At 49.8% G+C, this 16,104-nt stretch overlaps 1 protein-coding gene across 2 annotated transcripts in view; it reads left to right on the forward strand.

The window, feature by feature from the left end:
- Window positions 1-8,391: 8,391 nt before the first annotated feature.
- The window catches only part of Shisa9 (shisa family member 9), a 288,337-nt gene continuing 280,624 nt past the window's right edge, over window positions 8,392-16,104 (forward strand). For both annotated transcript variants that reach the window (XM_021209826.2, XM_021209827.2), the window contains exons 1-2: window positions 8,392-8,449; window positions 9,158-10,154. In XM_021209826.2, coding sequence (XP_021065485.1) covers window positions 9,469-10,154 — 686 coding nt within the window. In that variant the 5' untranslated portion in view covers window positions 8,392-8,449; window positions 9,158-9,468. The remainder of the gene's footprint in view (window positions 8,450-9,157; window positions 10,155-16,104) is intronic.

Raw genomic sequence — 16,104 nt, forward strand, 5'->3', positions numbered from 1 at the left:
GTGTGTGTGTATGTGTGTGTGTGTTTGAGAGAGTCTCTTATGTGGCTTGGAGCTCACCAATGAGAATGGGCTGGCTGGCCAGCGATATCTATCTCCACTTCCACAGTTCTGGGATTACAAGAGATTGCCACTAAACCAGGCCATCTCCCAGTTTTATTCTCTTTTCAAAGAACATCAGTCCAGGCCCTGCTCTGATATCATGTCCTCCGCTCTATTCTGCAGCCAGGCCTCCCTCTGACCCTTCTCTAAGAACATTACGATGACACTTGAAGCCCATTGGCTAAGTCAGTCTATTTTTTTTCCCACTTCAGGAGCTTCAGCATTACATCCAGAAAGTCTCTTTGCTAGATAAAAAGCTTCAGGGATTAGAACCCGGATGTCTATTCGGGAGTTGGTATTCGCCCCTACTCTGCTTTTCCACATTCCAGTCATTCTAAATGTACCCCTGCCCTGTTTCTCCTTCCACAGAGCTGGGGTTTGAATATGGTGAGTCCCCCACATGAGTTGAATGTTCTGTCTACAACTGGTAGGACTGTTGGGAGTGGGTTCTAGAAACTTTAGGAAGTGAAACTTAGCTGGCAGAAGTGGACCACTGGAGGTAGGACTTTGAAAACCGTTCTTAGCTCTCACCTCATCCTCTGCTTCCTATCTGCCATGTCGTGAAAGATCTCTTCTACCACATGATCCTGCTACAGTGATGCTCTACCTAAGAGCCTGGGGCAAAGAATCATGACATTTCTGAAATAGTGAGCAAAATAAAGCTCTTCTCATTTAACTTGTTTGTGTTTGTGCACACATGCACTTGGAGTTGACATTAAGTATCCTCCTTCATTACTCTGCATCTTAGTCCTGGAGACCCTGAAGCTCACTGGGCTAGACTGACTGAGCAGCAAGCCCGAGGAGTCTTTCTATCTCTGCCTGTCCATCACTGGAAATGCAGGCATACATCTTCATGCCCAGTTTCTATGTGGGTACTGGGAATCTGAACTCAGATTCTCTAGCTTACAGGGTTTTTACTTACTGAGTCATCTTTCCAGCCCTTAATTTGTTTATGTGAGACATCTTCTCTCACTGGTGAGAAAGCTAACATACAGCATCTACTTCATATAGCACAGTTGTCTCTTCTGGCCCAAGACTGACTATATATTCAGCACTCTTTCTTTCTCAGGGCATACAAGAAAACTACATTTCCCAGGCTCCTTTGTTCTCAGATTTGTGTCTTGTGGCTGAGTTTAGATAATGGAGTTTGATGAGAAGGATGCCCTCCACTTCCAGAGTGGAAGGCAAAGTGCCTCACTTGACTCTTCATGCTCTTGCCTTCTTCCGTGTAGCTGGAAGTGACTTTAGGAAGGTGTAGTCACCATTTGTTGTGCTAAGCCACTGAGAGTTTGGAAGTGCCTATCATGGCACGTGACTTAGGTTGATGAACACATATGGCTTGTAATTTATCACTAGTTCATCTCCAATCCCTAGCACAGCTCTGGGTGCTAAGTAAGCATTCAGTAAAGGCTTGAGGGAAGGGAAGGGATGGGGAGGAGAAGGTGGAGGGAGGAGAAGAGGAGAGGAAGGGGGGGAAGTGGACAGGAGAGGACAGGATCGAAAGAAAGGGGAGGTAAATGGAACTGAAGTTTTGATAAATGTTTACAGAGGATTAGATGAATTTGGTGGCCTGGGAGAAGTTAAAGCATTGTGGTATCCAAGACCCCTTATCTACCTCTACACAAGAGAAAATTAGTGCCCAGAATTCTTAAATATAAAGATTCCATATTCTTGAGAAAACATGATAATTGTCTTTCTGAGTCTGGCTTGCTTTGTTTGACATGGTGACTTGTAGTTTTGTCCATTTTTTTTTTCTGCAAGTTACAGGATCCTAGTGGCCAGGCAGCCGGGGGTTGGGGTGGGGTGGGGGGCAGATTAAGAGTGTGTTTTGCCTTAGTAGGTAGTGGTAGGATTTTGCTGTATAGAGGTTGGTCCTAATAGCATTTACGGTCATTCACGCATATGCACACTCCTTTGGTGTAATTAGTAACCATTCCATCAAGAGTTGTCTATTTCAGCGCCCTTGGACTCTGACCAGGCCTTCTAGCTTGCTTTGGCAAACAGAATGGGAAGGAAGTGAAGCAGGGCCTCTTCTAAGTTTGGGTCTCAACAGAACTTGTGTGTTTTCTCAAAACGTGTCCTGTAATTGTCAGGCAAAGCTACTCTGGATAAGAGGCCTCATGGGGTGGAAACGGGCTCTCATCTGAACGCTCTCCCAGACCAACCAGTACCCATTACCCTTCCTATCCATACCAAATGCAGGAGTAAGTCCATCTAAGTCCAAAAAGGTATTGTGGCAAGATCAACCCAAGGTCCTACCCACAGAACTGATCATGCAACAGGAGGGATTTCTCGCAATTACAAGCTTTGGGGTGGGTGACTTTTTAGATGGTGAAAGCTAATCTGGTAATCTGTCAGGAGCCCGGGATTACACAGCTATGGAGTTTTCATCTTGACTCATTCTTGGGAACACACCTCATTACTTTAATAATTCCCAAACCTATTTTGGCTTAATGGAACAGTTGGAGGGACTTAAATTATTCCGATAATCGCTTTGATTTACTCCTTGTATTTAGCGAGCAGGATTTGCCTACAATGAACAAAATTTGGGGGTACTTCACCTTTAATTAGCAGTTTTACTAATATTTCCATTGTGACATTCTTTTTAAGGCTAGGCTATTCTAACCTAATCTATGAGGCCCAGGTCCCAGTAAAAGACTGTTTTGAAAAACAAAGTGAGGGCCTAGGAGCGTTCAGTGGTTAAAGTTCTGGCCACAAAACGTGAGGAGCCGAGTTTGGATTCCTTGGTACCACACAGATGTTAGGTAGGTGGATGGCCTGACCATGGTTCCGGCTCTTGGGATGCAAAGTGAAAGGATCCCAGATCAAGCTGGCTAGCCAGCGTAGATAGACTGGGGGCTCTGACCTTAATTGTGAGACCAGACTTCAGTTAATGACACCAAGTTCAGGCCTCCATAATACATCTCACACACACACACACACACACACACACACACACACACACAGAGAGAGAGAGAGAGAGAGAGAGAGAGAGAGAGAGAGAGAGAGAGAGAACAGTACTTGAAGATGATACCCTCTGGCCTCCTCATATACATGGCTGTTCACACTTGCACACATATGGATGTGCCCCAAAAGACATTAAAAGGAACTTAGAAAGCAACCATACATTTATATAAGCTCTGTTGAACACAATACTTGTTAATTTCTGGTACTTTCCACAGGCAGTGAACCTCAGCATGAGTGCAGTGTGCAGCAACCCAAAGCAGGTGCTCTCTGGCACATTCTGTCAGACTTAGCTCCGTCTTTTAAGGGACCCACAGAACCTGTCCCCTCTCCCCCACATCAGCACTGTGCTTTGAGCTTGTGTTAACTGCAGCTGGTCTTGCTGTGCCCCTGAGAATACTGTCATACAGTTACTGATGGTCACTCCAATGTCACCAGCCAAGGGAAGCTATCTCCTGTCTACCAGAGCTAGATACCCGTTTTATTTAAAAAAAAAAAAAAATCCCTAAAAGCCAGCATAAAAAGTAATGGGTTTCATCACAACTATTTTTATTCAGATTCTGGCTCTTGCTAATCCCCTCCCACATATTTTTTTTCCTATGGACCTATATAAACTTGACCCCAATTTCTGCCTGGGTTCAACTATGCTACTGTCCCCATGCAAAGTGTTGGGCATTTTGATAAAGAATTGCTGGGCATGTAAATGCATGTATGTAACCCCAGCCCTTGGGAGGCTGAGGTAGGAGGAACATAAACTCAAAAGTCAACCTGAACTACACAGTGAATCCCTGCCTCTCCCTACCATCCCTTCAAATTTCAAAAGGCATTTGCAGGGCCTCGAGCTAAGAATGGGCTCCCTTTGAGCACAGGGATCCACCTCAGGAAGCTGGCCCCAGCTCTGTATTGTATGCTTCCAACTCTAGAGCCTGTGTGGTGCTGGAGGGGAAAGGCCAGCCTCTGAGGCCCCCTTGAGCTCTATGCAGCTGAGACATCTTGCAGCCCCTCCATGGTAAAGAACCCTCTTTAAGTACTTGAGAGTCTCCACTCACAGTGCCTAGCATTCAACAAAGCATAGATTTAGGACCTGGTTATTCTTGGAGAGAGATAGCACTGTTTGTTTGTTTGTTTTAACTAGGGCCTTGCTGTACAGTTCAGGCTGCACTCATGACCCTGCCTCAGCCTGCTGAGTCGGGGGTTGCAGTCACATACCACCACACCTGGGTCAGAGTGGCATCATTATCTGTCTGGGAGAAACCCGAAACTTGGGAGAGATTGAGCAACTTAACTTGAAGGCAGGAGCTTAGAGCCAGCCGGAGCTAACACTGAAACCTTTTCTCACTGGCCCCCCACACAAATCATTTCAAACTTCGAAAGACTTCCAGCCAGAAAGTGTTGGGATTGAAACATAAGCCCAACACCACAGCCATATAGCATTGAATTGGTTTTAATTTTGTCCCCCAGTTGTGAAAATGTCAGTTGTTACAATGGGGGTGAAGGCATGGTGGTACAGTGTCTGGTGGGTGAGGGTAAAAGATACTGCCAAAGTGTTCCACAGTGACCCGGGGTGCCCTCAGGACACAGGTGTGGCACTAAGTGCAAACCAGCCTGGCATAGAGGTGCCCCTCCCCAGCTTCAGGTCTCAGTGCTGGGCAGTACACTTTCTTTTCCTTGCTGTAAATACCATGCTGTGTTTATTTTCCTTAAATTGACTTTACATTAGTGAATTTAAAGGAACCAACTACACTCTAACACTTCTACCTTATGAATTCATTTGGAGGATGTGCTTTTTAAAAAGATGCATGTGGAAACAAATTAGACACTATTGACAAGTGACATATCTGTGGAGGGGCCCCCACCTTCAGTGCAGGGGAGCCATGCTATTGACCTACTTCACCTCTTTGAAGCTTCTTTATCTCTGCAGACACAGAGAATAAAATCCATCAAATAGGTATTTCTGGAGCAGGCAAGGCTTGCTACAATTTGCCTCTGTGTCACCTCTCCCTTTTTCCCCCCTCAAGGCTAACAGTTGCTTGGAAACCTCTTTGAAACCTTAAAAGCCATCTGATGGGGAAGATGAACAAACAACTCATTCAGAGAAGGGCCACTGTGCCCATAATTTAATTTGTCGCATGGCTTATAAACACTGGTTTCAAGTAGTCCCGGGCAGCCCATACCCGTCCTTAATTGTTAGCTAGTATGATGGCATGCTTGCTGTGGTAGGTACCACAGCCTGAAAAATTGAGGCCAGAGTAAAGGAGGTTCTTCTTTAGATATTAAAAAGGCCTGCGCTGTAATACTATAGCATCCTCATCTCTTTCATAGAAAAAGAGCTTTCATAAAGGGCCACAATTTTCCCTGGGGTGTGTTCAAGTGAATTTGTTTCTGTAGGGGTTTGGGGAAAGAGATCCAATATGATTTTTCTTTGTCTATGTACTTGCCAGCTGTTTCAGTGAGCAACTTTAGAACCTGCCCCTAGCCCCAACATAGAAGCCTTATAAGAAAAATACTTTCGGTCATGTGTCCTGAACCTCTCAGGGGTTAGTGGCTATATCATAACTTGATATGAAAATGGGTATTTTTTTTTTATCCCTCCAAAGAGTGAAAAGAACAAAGATGATTTTCCTAAATATTTCTCAAAGGCTTGGCACATGGACTGGGGCGATCCCAGCAGGCACAGGCACGGGCATGGGCACCACGGGCACGGGCACGGGCACAGCCACTGCAGATAGAAAGGGAACTGAATCAGGAGAAAGCTCTTGGGAAAAGGGAGGAGGCTCAGGATTCATCCAGGAAGAGCAGGCAGGGTGGATCTCAGTAGGCTTCCTTCTGAAGCAAAGCTCCTGCAGTTTTCTTGCTGCAAACAGGGGGCAGTCTCTGTTAATTAAAGCCGGAGATGCTTGTGCAGAGAGACCAAAGGCAGGTCCAGAAGTGGACTTTCCTGTTCATCTTTTGTGTAAGGGTATTTAAAAATCATGTTTCGAAGTCTCATAAATCCCCCAAATCTCGAAATTGTGTGTGTGTGTGTGTGTGTGTGTGTGTGTGTGTGTGTGTGTATAAAACCTACCTTTTTTCTATGAGGTCGCTCATTGTAAAGAATGCCTTGACTCGGGCTGGAGAGCACCGAGGAGGTGTTGGAGCAGGGTTGGAGATGGCAGAAGACTACATTAGTAGTTGGACAGCTTATTCTGGCCTTGGCTTTCCCACTTGCTAACTAGAGCTCACACCTTCTTGGATCCTAGGAAGCCTGCTGAAAGGTCCCTCCCCAAGCCCAAGCATCTCTCAACCTCAGGGAAGTCGTGATGCTAGAATGTACCCTGTGTGCTCAGGGTATTTCAGACAGAACAGTTTCTTAAAGATCTCTTTCTGCCCCCCTCCATGTCTGTCTGTCTGTCTGTCTGTCTGTCTGTCTGTCTGTCTCTCTCTCTCTCTCTCTCTCTCTCTCTGGATAGGCATATTCCCATGGGTGCAGGTGTGCATATGCATGTGTAGCAGTGTGTGCTGAGGCCACTTGAGACCTCAAGTGTCATTTCTCAAGGCCTTATTTTTTTTTTATAAAGATTTATCTTTTTATGTGTTGGTGTGAATTTATGTGTAGCAAGTGATTGTGGGCTCCTGTGCAGGCTGAGGGGGCCATGCACCAGCAGTGGAGCTGTAGGAAACTGTAAACAAGCTGATTTGGGAGCCGACTTCTCTGCAAGTGCAGTATGGGCTCCTAACTGCTCAGCCATCTCTCCAGCCCCCGCCCCTTTGTCACAAGATCCCCCTCAATAGGTTAGGACAGCTGGCCCAAGTGTCCTCTCCCCCAGTAAGTATGTGCCACCACACTCTGCTTCCTCATGTACATTTTAGGGGCTAAACTCGGGTCCTCTTGCTTTCATGACAAGTACTTTTGTGACTCATAACGTGTTAAAAATCTTAATTAACTAATCACCTAGCTAACCTAGTTCACAAGTCATTCTTGTCTGTGTTCCTGGGAACACAGATTATCAAGGCCATTTTAGTCATGTTATTTACATGGCAGTGCTTGGGGACATTAAAGATAGAAACACATAATCAAAGGTGGGGTGCGTGTCTGTTAGGAAGGGATAGGAAGTAGCCAGGCACAGACTCTGGAAGCATAGTTCCTGGGTAAAATGTCAATGTCAACGCTGGCTTTCACTCTATAAACTCCCTAGGTAGCTTTTTCATTGCATTGAGGCTCAGTTTCTCTCATTGCTATCGGGAAGATAATATTAACCAAGAAGCAGAGAATTAATGGAGCCCCCCACCCCACCCCCTGAGCTCACTGATTCCTCTACAAGCCCCCAGGTTGTGTGGTACCCAGTAGTTATTGATTTTTAATAAAAACAAGCTTAGGGATTGTGCTGTAACTCACAGAGAAATGTCAGCTGCCATCAGCTCCCACACCAATGCTTATGTTTATGGAATGGACAAGGTGGTAGCAGTTGTGGGTTTGCCAGTATGACAGGTCTGCCTGCCTCCCACACTATTTGCAGGGTCTTATGGTAAGGAAACTGATTGGAAGTTCTCGCCCCCCTTTCCTAGTGGGGGATGGGCTACAGTACCTTCTCCTGCAGTCAGACTTGGCTCTAAGACCTGGTGTGGTTTACCAAGGTGGCCCTAGTCTGCATTTGTAAATCTTCTTTATTCAAAGGGAGGGGGAGCTTAGCCAAACCCTTTGATTTGGAGAAAACTTGCTACACAGTCTTAATAAACCCTCTCATAAGTTATCAATTAAGAGGGTCCCAGCAGACCATTTTACATGGGGCCCAACTTCGTGGTCCTTTGAAAATTTCCCCAAAGAGTCCTGCAGCTGAAAACAAACAGAGGGGGAAGAGAAAACATTGCATCCCCTGTGAATCACCCAGCCTACTGCAAAGAGCATACTCAGTTAATACAATTAAAAAACAAAACGCCAGGGCGGGTGGGGATATAAATTTAGCTTAGCAGCTTTGATGTGAATCCTGATTTAGGGGCTATTGAAATCAAATTCAAGTAGAGGGCAGGAAGAAGTAGGAGAAATGGTCGAGGGCTTATGGCGGGCTGGGAGGAATCAGACAGGAGAAAGGAAGAGAGAACAGATTTGGAAAGGTTGAGAAGAGATGCTGGGAGCCAAGGAAACAAGCTCGGTGAGGATGTCGGGAAGGGGAGGGGGTCCGTGGGGACAGGGGACAGCCTGCTCTGGAGAGACTGTCGCGCGGGCTGCAGGAACGATAGAGTGGCTGAGGATGAGTGTTCAGGCCTTGCGCTGCGCCAAAACTGCCAGCGCAGAGGCGGCGCCGCTGTGTGCCCTCCTGTGGAGCTCAGCGAACGCTGCGGGGGCGAAGAGGGACAGAAAGCGGCAGGTCCTAAGGGCTGGGCGAGTTCTTAGGAGAGCCCTTCCAGGGTGAGCCATTGTCTTAGCTTTGTCCGCTGGCCGCCTCGCCAGACCGAGCTTTTAAAACGAGTTCTCAATCCCCTGTTCTGGGGTGCTTACCACAGCCCAAGGGGCTTGCCACCTAACCCACCTTCCCAGTTCCAGCCTCTTCTCTGTTCAGGGACTCGAACCATCCCAGGCTCGCGCCAGGCATGAGGTCGCATCTCCGAAAGGGCAAGGCAGTCCCTGCACGCCCGGGAGGAGGAGGGAGATCTTGTCTACACTGCTTCTAGTGTGTCTTGGAGTGAGCAAGCCATCTAATCTGTCCCGATTCTCCTAGTCACCCTTTCCCTGATCGACAGATTGCAATCGCAGCTCCTGCGCACGCACCCCTACTGGGGGAAAATCGCGGGCGGAACCACCTCTGAGTCTTTGCTTGGGGTGAGGCGCACCTTTCTCCCCGAGAGGGTGCCAGAGGTCCCGGCCGTGGTTCTTTCCACCTGCCGGGAATCAGAGCTGTTCTTTCGAGCCTGGCGGCGGTGGAGCTTGCTGCCTCTGCCCGAGTGCTCTCTGCACGCCCCCTATTCGCCCCCGCCCGCCCGAGTCACCTCTTTCCGCGCCCCCGCCCCTTTCGAGCTAGCGCTCACCCCCCCCTCCTCCTCTACCCGCCCTCCTCCCCTTCCCCCTTCCCTCTGGCCCTCCCTTCATTCCACAAGTGTCGCTTCTCTCTCTCTCCAGCGCACTTGGCGTGCTGGAGAGGTGAAGAGCATCCTGCGAGCGAGCGGACGTGGGGAGCCGAGTCCCGGGCGGCAAGCGGAGGGGAGTTACGGACACAGCGACTCTCTCCTGTTTTCCGCCCCCGCCTCCCCCGGTGGCCAGCAGGACCTGCACCCCGCGCTGGCCCCCGCTCCTGCTCCGTCCCCGCCCGGCCCCGGCGCGCTCCTCCTCGGCCGGCCCCCTTCCTCGGCGCGCGTCGCGCTGGAGGCGAACGCAGTCTGAGCCGAGCGCAGTGGCCGCGGACCACCGAGCGCCCCGCGCCGCCTCCCTGCATGTGCGGCCAGCGGCGGCCCGCAGCCCCCGCCAGCAGCCTCGGCAGCTTCGGCCGCGCGTCCAGAGGCGGCGGCAGCGGCTTCAGCGGCGGCCGAGCGGTCCAGCCCGGGCTGGGAGACACGATGCGCCGAGTCCTCCGGCTGCTTCTCGGCTGCTTCCTCACAGAGCTGTGTGCCCGCATGTGCCGGGCGCAGGAGCGAGCTGGGCACGGGCAGCTGGCGCAACTGGGCGGCGTGCTGCTGCTCACAGGGGGCAACCGCTCCGGAGCCACCTCCGGAGAGGCCGGCGAGGGTGTTGGGGGCTCGGACGCACCGCCGACTCGAGCGCCCACACCAGACTCCTGTCGGGGCTACTTCGATGTCATGGGCCAGTGGGACCCGCCGTTCAACTGCAGCTCTGGCGACTTCATCTTCTGCTGCGGGACTTGTGGCTTCCGGTTCTGCTGCACGTTTAAGAAGCGGCGACTGAACCAGAGCACCTGTACCAACTACGACACGCCACTCTGGCTTAACACGGGCAAGCCCCCAGCGCGTAAGGATGACCCCTTGCACGACCCCACCAAGGACAAGACCAACCTTATCGTCTACATCATCTGCGGGGTGGTGGCTGTCATGGTGCTGGTGGGCATCTTCACCAAGCTGGGGCTGGAGAAAGCGCACCGGCCCCAAAGGGAACACATGTCCAGGTGGGCTGCCTCCCCTTCGCCCTCCTCTTTGGGTCCACTTTCCTTTCCCATCCATCTCCAAAATTCCCAGCCGTGCTTCCCTCCACCCCAAGGTCTCCGATTGGGGAATGTCACCCAGGACGACAACTTTCGCTTGTAGCATTGAGCCAAGGCGTTGGGCTCAGCACAGGTGGGAGTGAAGGCCGAATGTGGAAGGGGAAGGTCTCTTTTCTCCTCGCCCACCTCCTGTTCCCTCTCACCAGATATGGTGGTGGGACTTGAGACACATAGCCGGGGTCTTTAAACTCCTGCGTTTTGGGGAGAGGATCCTTTTATTCTGGATGATCCTCCCTAGGTAAACAGAGGCAGGCGAACCTGAAAGGAAGTGGGTGGGGGCGTGTATGATCCCTCGTGCGCTTGTGTGTTGGAGGGAGGGAGGAATGGAGGGAAAGAGTGAGTACCTCCGGCAACTTGTACACTAGCGAAAATGAAGCAAAGGTCAGGGAGAGTGCACCAGAATCAAATCCTCCTAGAGCTGGCTGCTTCCCCGGAGCTTTGAGGGCCCTTGATTAGAGCCTCTTTCCCGTTCCATTTCTCCTTCACCATCTATCCCTCTCTGCTGCAGCCATCACAAGGCTGCACACCTTGCCTGGCTTGGAGCTGACGCCAAGGGCCCCCTCCACCCTTCAAGCACCTTGATTCCTCAACTTTGCCTTTGCCTTTATTCATTATGCAAGTCCCAGCACTGGCAGAGTCGCAGCAGATGGGAGAAAGCACTTGGGGATTAAGGGAGCTATTTGCCTTTTTGTTTAACCCCTCCCCCAAGTGTCTAAATTGATTCCCAGAACTCAATAACTTTGGAGGTGAAGGATGCAGAGTAAGCCAGGAGCCAGGAGCCAGGAGCCAGGAGCCAGGGGAGAGATGCTGGGTTAGCATGAGGTCTGAGTGAGAGGGATGCGAGGAGAACTGTGGGCCAGCAGACAACAGGATGGCTGGAACCAAAGCCCAACTGACTTTAAGTCTGGGCATCGAAGTCACAGTGTTCTCTTCACTCTCCAACACACACACATACCCCGCCCCCACGTAGGAGGGTGTGTGTGTGTGTGTGTGTGTGAGAGAGAGAGAGAGAGAGAGAGAGAGAGAGAGAGAGAGAGAGCTCACAAGTGTGTGTGTGTGCATGCTATCTGTGTACATGCCTAAAAATCTGAACAAAGAGACCTAGCAAAAATAGGCAAAGGAACATTACCACCTCACTGGTAATCATTTTCTGTGCATATGAGAGAGACTATCTGATGAGTTTTCCATTTCCCCAGAGATAAGGGATCTGGAGGGAAGGTGGGGAAGTTCTGATCAGTTTGGGTTAGTGGTAGATGGTGTTTTCTTGGGGCACAAAAATAAGCTCCCAGGGCACCCAGGAAACTGGAGCCAAGAGAAGGTGCTGGCCCAGCTGACCTCCTGCTACCCCCAGGTGCTCTAACTCCAGCTTCCCAGTGGGTTCGCTTTAGGAGAGTCCTATCCTGTCCTTAGGGTGAGGGTGACAAATGGATGCAGGTCTGTGACAAGCATGTTGCCATGTAGGGAGCCAGTACTCAGACAGGAAACCTGCCTTGCTGTCACCTTAACTTGGGCTGAAATCTCCACCATGCCTTCTTGCTAAGTTCTCTGAGTTTCCCTTTTTGGGATTTGGTGGAGAGAGGAGCTACTATTGGCAGGTTTGTGGGTGAGGCTGCAGCTTCAAGTTCCCTTGGGAGTGCTCAGGTCAGCCTAGCTCTCCATTGATACCCAGGGGGCTCAGTGGGAACCCAGTTCCCTGTCTTAACCCCTCATCTCAGGCAGCTCTTTCTTAAGAGGCATTAACTCCAAAATTCCTGCAGAGTCTAAGTAAAGTCTGTTTGGAGGCCACATCCAGGAGTACCCAGAGCTAGGTACTTAACTAGGTCCTTCCTATAAACATTCATGAATTTTAAAATGCAATGGAAGTGCCTGGCCTTGGCAAGGGAGAAGACTGGATTATGTCACAGGCAGCTTCTTAGGTATGCTTTGCAAGCAAGCCTGCTGCTGTTTGAGACCACCTGTACTGCAAGTCCCTGTTGCCAGGGGCCCCACCCCCTTTGACTTTAAATTAGAATGTGGGGTGGGAGCCAAGTACCAGGGCTGGCAAAGCTCTCCAGGTGATTCTCATGTTCATTCAAACACTATGAAGGGACCAGAGGGAACAGCTGCTGGGCACAGGGCTAGGTGCCAGGTACTGTGAGGTGTGTGTGCCTGTGTGCTTGTGGGTGCATGTGTGTGTGTGTGTGTGTGTGTGTGAGTGTGTGTGTAAACTCAGCTCTCACAGCTAGCCTATGACATGGCTGCTATTTTAATCCCCTATTTTCATAGGAGAAAATCATGGCACAGGTGAAGTGGCTTCACTTAAAGTCACGCAGTTAGAAGGAAATTGTGACATTGATAGTAATTCTGGGTCCAACCCACTTGCATTTGAGTCAGGTGTCTTCAGGCCCAGCCTCAGGATCTGGGGAGCTTCTCAGGGTACAGATTTTTAAGCTCTTTCTATGGCGATGGATAGTATGTTTAGAGTGGGTCTGTGGCATTCTTTTTCGGTGACTCTGAGACCCAGGAGAAGCACTGGAAGGGCGGGTGGAGGTGCAGAGTTAATCGGAGAGGAGAGCAGAGGACAGTGTGTGACTCTTGTAGTCAGAAGCTGGTTCTCACATTTCTGTGGCACCCGGGCTGCCCCAGGCCCCTCCGGTTGCATCCTATGGTCCAGTGGGGACCACCAGTGCACCAAGCTTAGAGGCAAAGGGGCTGCTCTAAGGTGAGGCACATCCCAGCAGCAGTTCACCTGCCAGCCACAACCGCTTAGTGGTTACCAGGAGCTCAGTGGTACAGACATGGGGTTTGTTCTCATTGTGCCTGGGAAGCCCCTTGCCAAGGTCACACACAGGTGTCACGCAGTGACTGGGAAACTTGTGTTTTTCAATGGAGGCCCCCAGCATGTCAGAATGCACATTTGGAGTCCTTGCAATATGGCCTGGCTGACTCTGGGCTGAGGAGGACGGCCACCAGGAGGGGTGGGGAGAACCCATGCCATCTTGTAAGGACTAGGGAGATGGCCCAGTGGGAAAGAGTGGCTGCTGGGCAAGGATGGGGACCTGGGTTCAAATCTTAGCACCCACATAAAAACCCAAGCCCTGTGGTGAGTGTCTGTAACTCCAGTGCTTGAGGTGGAGACAGGTGACTCCCAGGGGCTTCTGAAAGCCTAGCCAGCTGCTGAAATACTCTGTCCTCAGATGGAAGGTGGAGAGCAATCACACAGGGTGTTCAGACACTGATCTTTGACCCCCACAGGGACAAGTGGCCCTCAGATGGGGAGAAGGAGGGAGAGAAAAGGAAGACTGTGAAAGCAGCTCTCTCTCCAGCACCATCACAGCAGCCACGGGCACTGTGGCTTCCACTGTTTCGTGGAAGGAGTGCCTGCAGTGAGGGCTGACTGTGGCCCTGCAAGCCCCTGGGTAGATAGATTCCCTCTCCTTGCCAAGTGCTAGCATTTGTGTGTCTTAAGTTTTCTGTGTATCATTCTGTGATATAGTCTGATCACGTGGCCTGGGCTGGTCTCCATCTCATGATCTGCTCAACCCAGGTTCTCAAGGGATAGATTATAGGTATGTGCCACCATACATTTTTACTAGAAAAAAACTGAAACATGCAAGACCCCCGAAGGGAATACAGTGGACTGCAGGACAGTCTTTGCCTGAATAAGGGACTGTCACCCTGGTGATGCTTACACTCAGGGTGGGTAGTAACTCCCGTGGTAGGAGCTACCTTGCACATTGTAGCGGGTCTGGCAGCATCCTTGATCTCCACCCACTAAGTAGATGACATTCTCACACCTGTCTAGTGACAGTAGAAAATGTCACTAGACAGTTGATACAGAGGAGTAAAATCCCCCTACTGAGAACCACTAGTCTTAAATAAACTACCTTTACAGTTTTGTTAAATTTTGCTTCATTTTGATGCCTTTTTCCTATTTCTTTTGTCCTTTCTCCACCTTCCCTCTCCTCTTCCTTCCCTCTCTCCCTCCTTCCCTCTCTCCTTCCTCCCTTCTCTCCTTCTTTTTCTCCCTCCTTCCCTTTCTCTGTCTTTTCTTTCTTTTTCCTTCCTCTGTCCCTCTTCTTCCTTCCCTTTCTTCCTTCCTCCCTCTTACCCCCATCCAGTACAAACATTTGAAAATAAGCTGTAGACACAGCATTCGGTTCCCAAATACTTACAGCATGGGTCTTCTAAGAACAACATTTCCCTCACACAGTACAATTCCATGAACGCAACTTAGAAAGAGAACAAAAGTGCCAGAGTCATTAAATATCCAATCATATTAGAGTCTCCTTCTCATACCCCAAATGTCCTTCAGAGTTTGGCTTTACATCGTCGACCTGGTAAAGAGACGTTATTGTATTTGGCGGTGAAGTTTCTTCCACCCCTAATATCCACGCTATTTTAAAACCAACTTTAAGTCAGTAGCTTGTACTGAAGAACTGGATTTCTCAGAGAATTCCAATTTGTAATTCATCTGTCCCATTCGGGAGCTCTGGTAACTGCACCTGTGGTTTTTCACAGAGCAGCTGCTGGCTGTGGCTGGGTGGTGACCACCCCCTTCACAGAGCTCTTGGGATTGCTCCATCCACTGGAAGGCCCTGGGAGAGTCAGAAGGTGTATGTGAACAGCCTATGCTCCCAGTAGATCTAGTGAAATCCCAGTAGATCTAGTGAAGTCTCTTAATATTTGGGTGACCTTGGGAAGGCTGCTTCATATCTCTGCAACTCCAGATCTTATCTGCAGGTTGAGAATTCAGTGAGGAGCAGGCTTGGGAAGTGATTAGCACAGAGCCCAGCCAGAGTCACTACCCAGCATCTTTCTTACTGGAGTTCTTCCTCTTGTCCACTGAAGGCAGTGACATTGCAAGTTGGACCTCAGTGCCCAGTCCTTACTCTACTTTGTGTCCCTGGCCAACTCCCCCAACTTATCTGGATTTTCATTTCCCTCTGATCAGGAGAAGCTGGCAGGCTCTGAGCAGGAAGGATGCTTGCATATGACTAGATTAAATGTACTGCAAAGTGCTGTCTGGGGGATGTCGAAGAACCCGTGTTAGATTTGCAATTTTGCCACAAGCTTGTGTATAAATTCTCATTTAATTTCACACCCCTCCCCCACAAGGTGGCTTCTGTGACAGTCTGCTGATTACAGAGGCACAGACTGCTTTCCAAGAGGGTGAACGAGCACCCAGTGAGCTAGAGGAGATTGGCTTGAAACCCAGATGGTCTGAAGCAGGTCCTTGGCTGCTAGATTGCACTGCACTGGAGTGTGGACCCATAGGACCTTTAGTCTTCTCAGATCCCAAAGAAGTCCTCAATGCCCCCAAAACAGCAGTGCTCAGCAGGGCCTTCTGGGAGTCCACGTGAGGTCATGTCGAAGAATGTTTTATGCACCTGTCCTGACAGGGTTAGACCTCTCAGTGCGAACACTGGGGAAACAACCTTGAGGGCAGACCTGAATATTTGAAGCTTTCTGCACTTGAAGCCGGTAGGAAACACATGTTGTTATTCCCATCTTCAAACAGAATAAAAAGTTCCAAGCCAGAGAAAAATAAATCCATGTGGGCAAATGGCATAGCAGTGTCCTGTGTGGTTTTCAAAAATGCTTTAGAAGAGCTGTAGTCCTTTGCAAAGATATGACATCAAGTGGCAAGTGCCCCCTGCCATGGGCCTTTGCTGTGGTCTTCCAGCACCCCTCTCAGCCGCCTAGCTTTCAGCATGCCTGTGGTTATTTCGTGGCTTCCCAAGCTGGAGAAGCCCGTGTGTGTCACATGGAAGTATCCATTTTTCTTGCAGGACAGATTTGCTTTTCTCTGAGGACTGAAGTCAGCTTTATGAAGCATAACTTATGCCATCAAATGCACACATTTTGATTGAAG

The sequence above is a fragment of the Mus pahari genome, chromosome 12, assembly GCF_900095145.1.
Source record: "Mus pahari chromosome 12, PAHARI_EIJ_v1.1, whole genome shotgun sequence".
Lineage (NCBI taxonomy): Eukaryota > Metazoa > Chordata > Mammalia > Rodentia > Muridae > Mus > Mus pahari.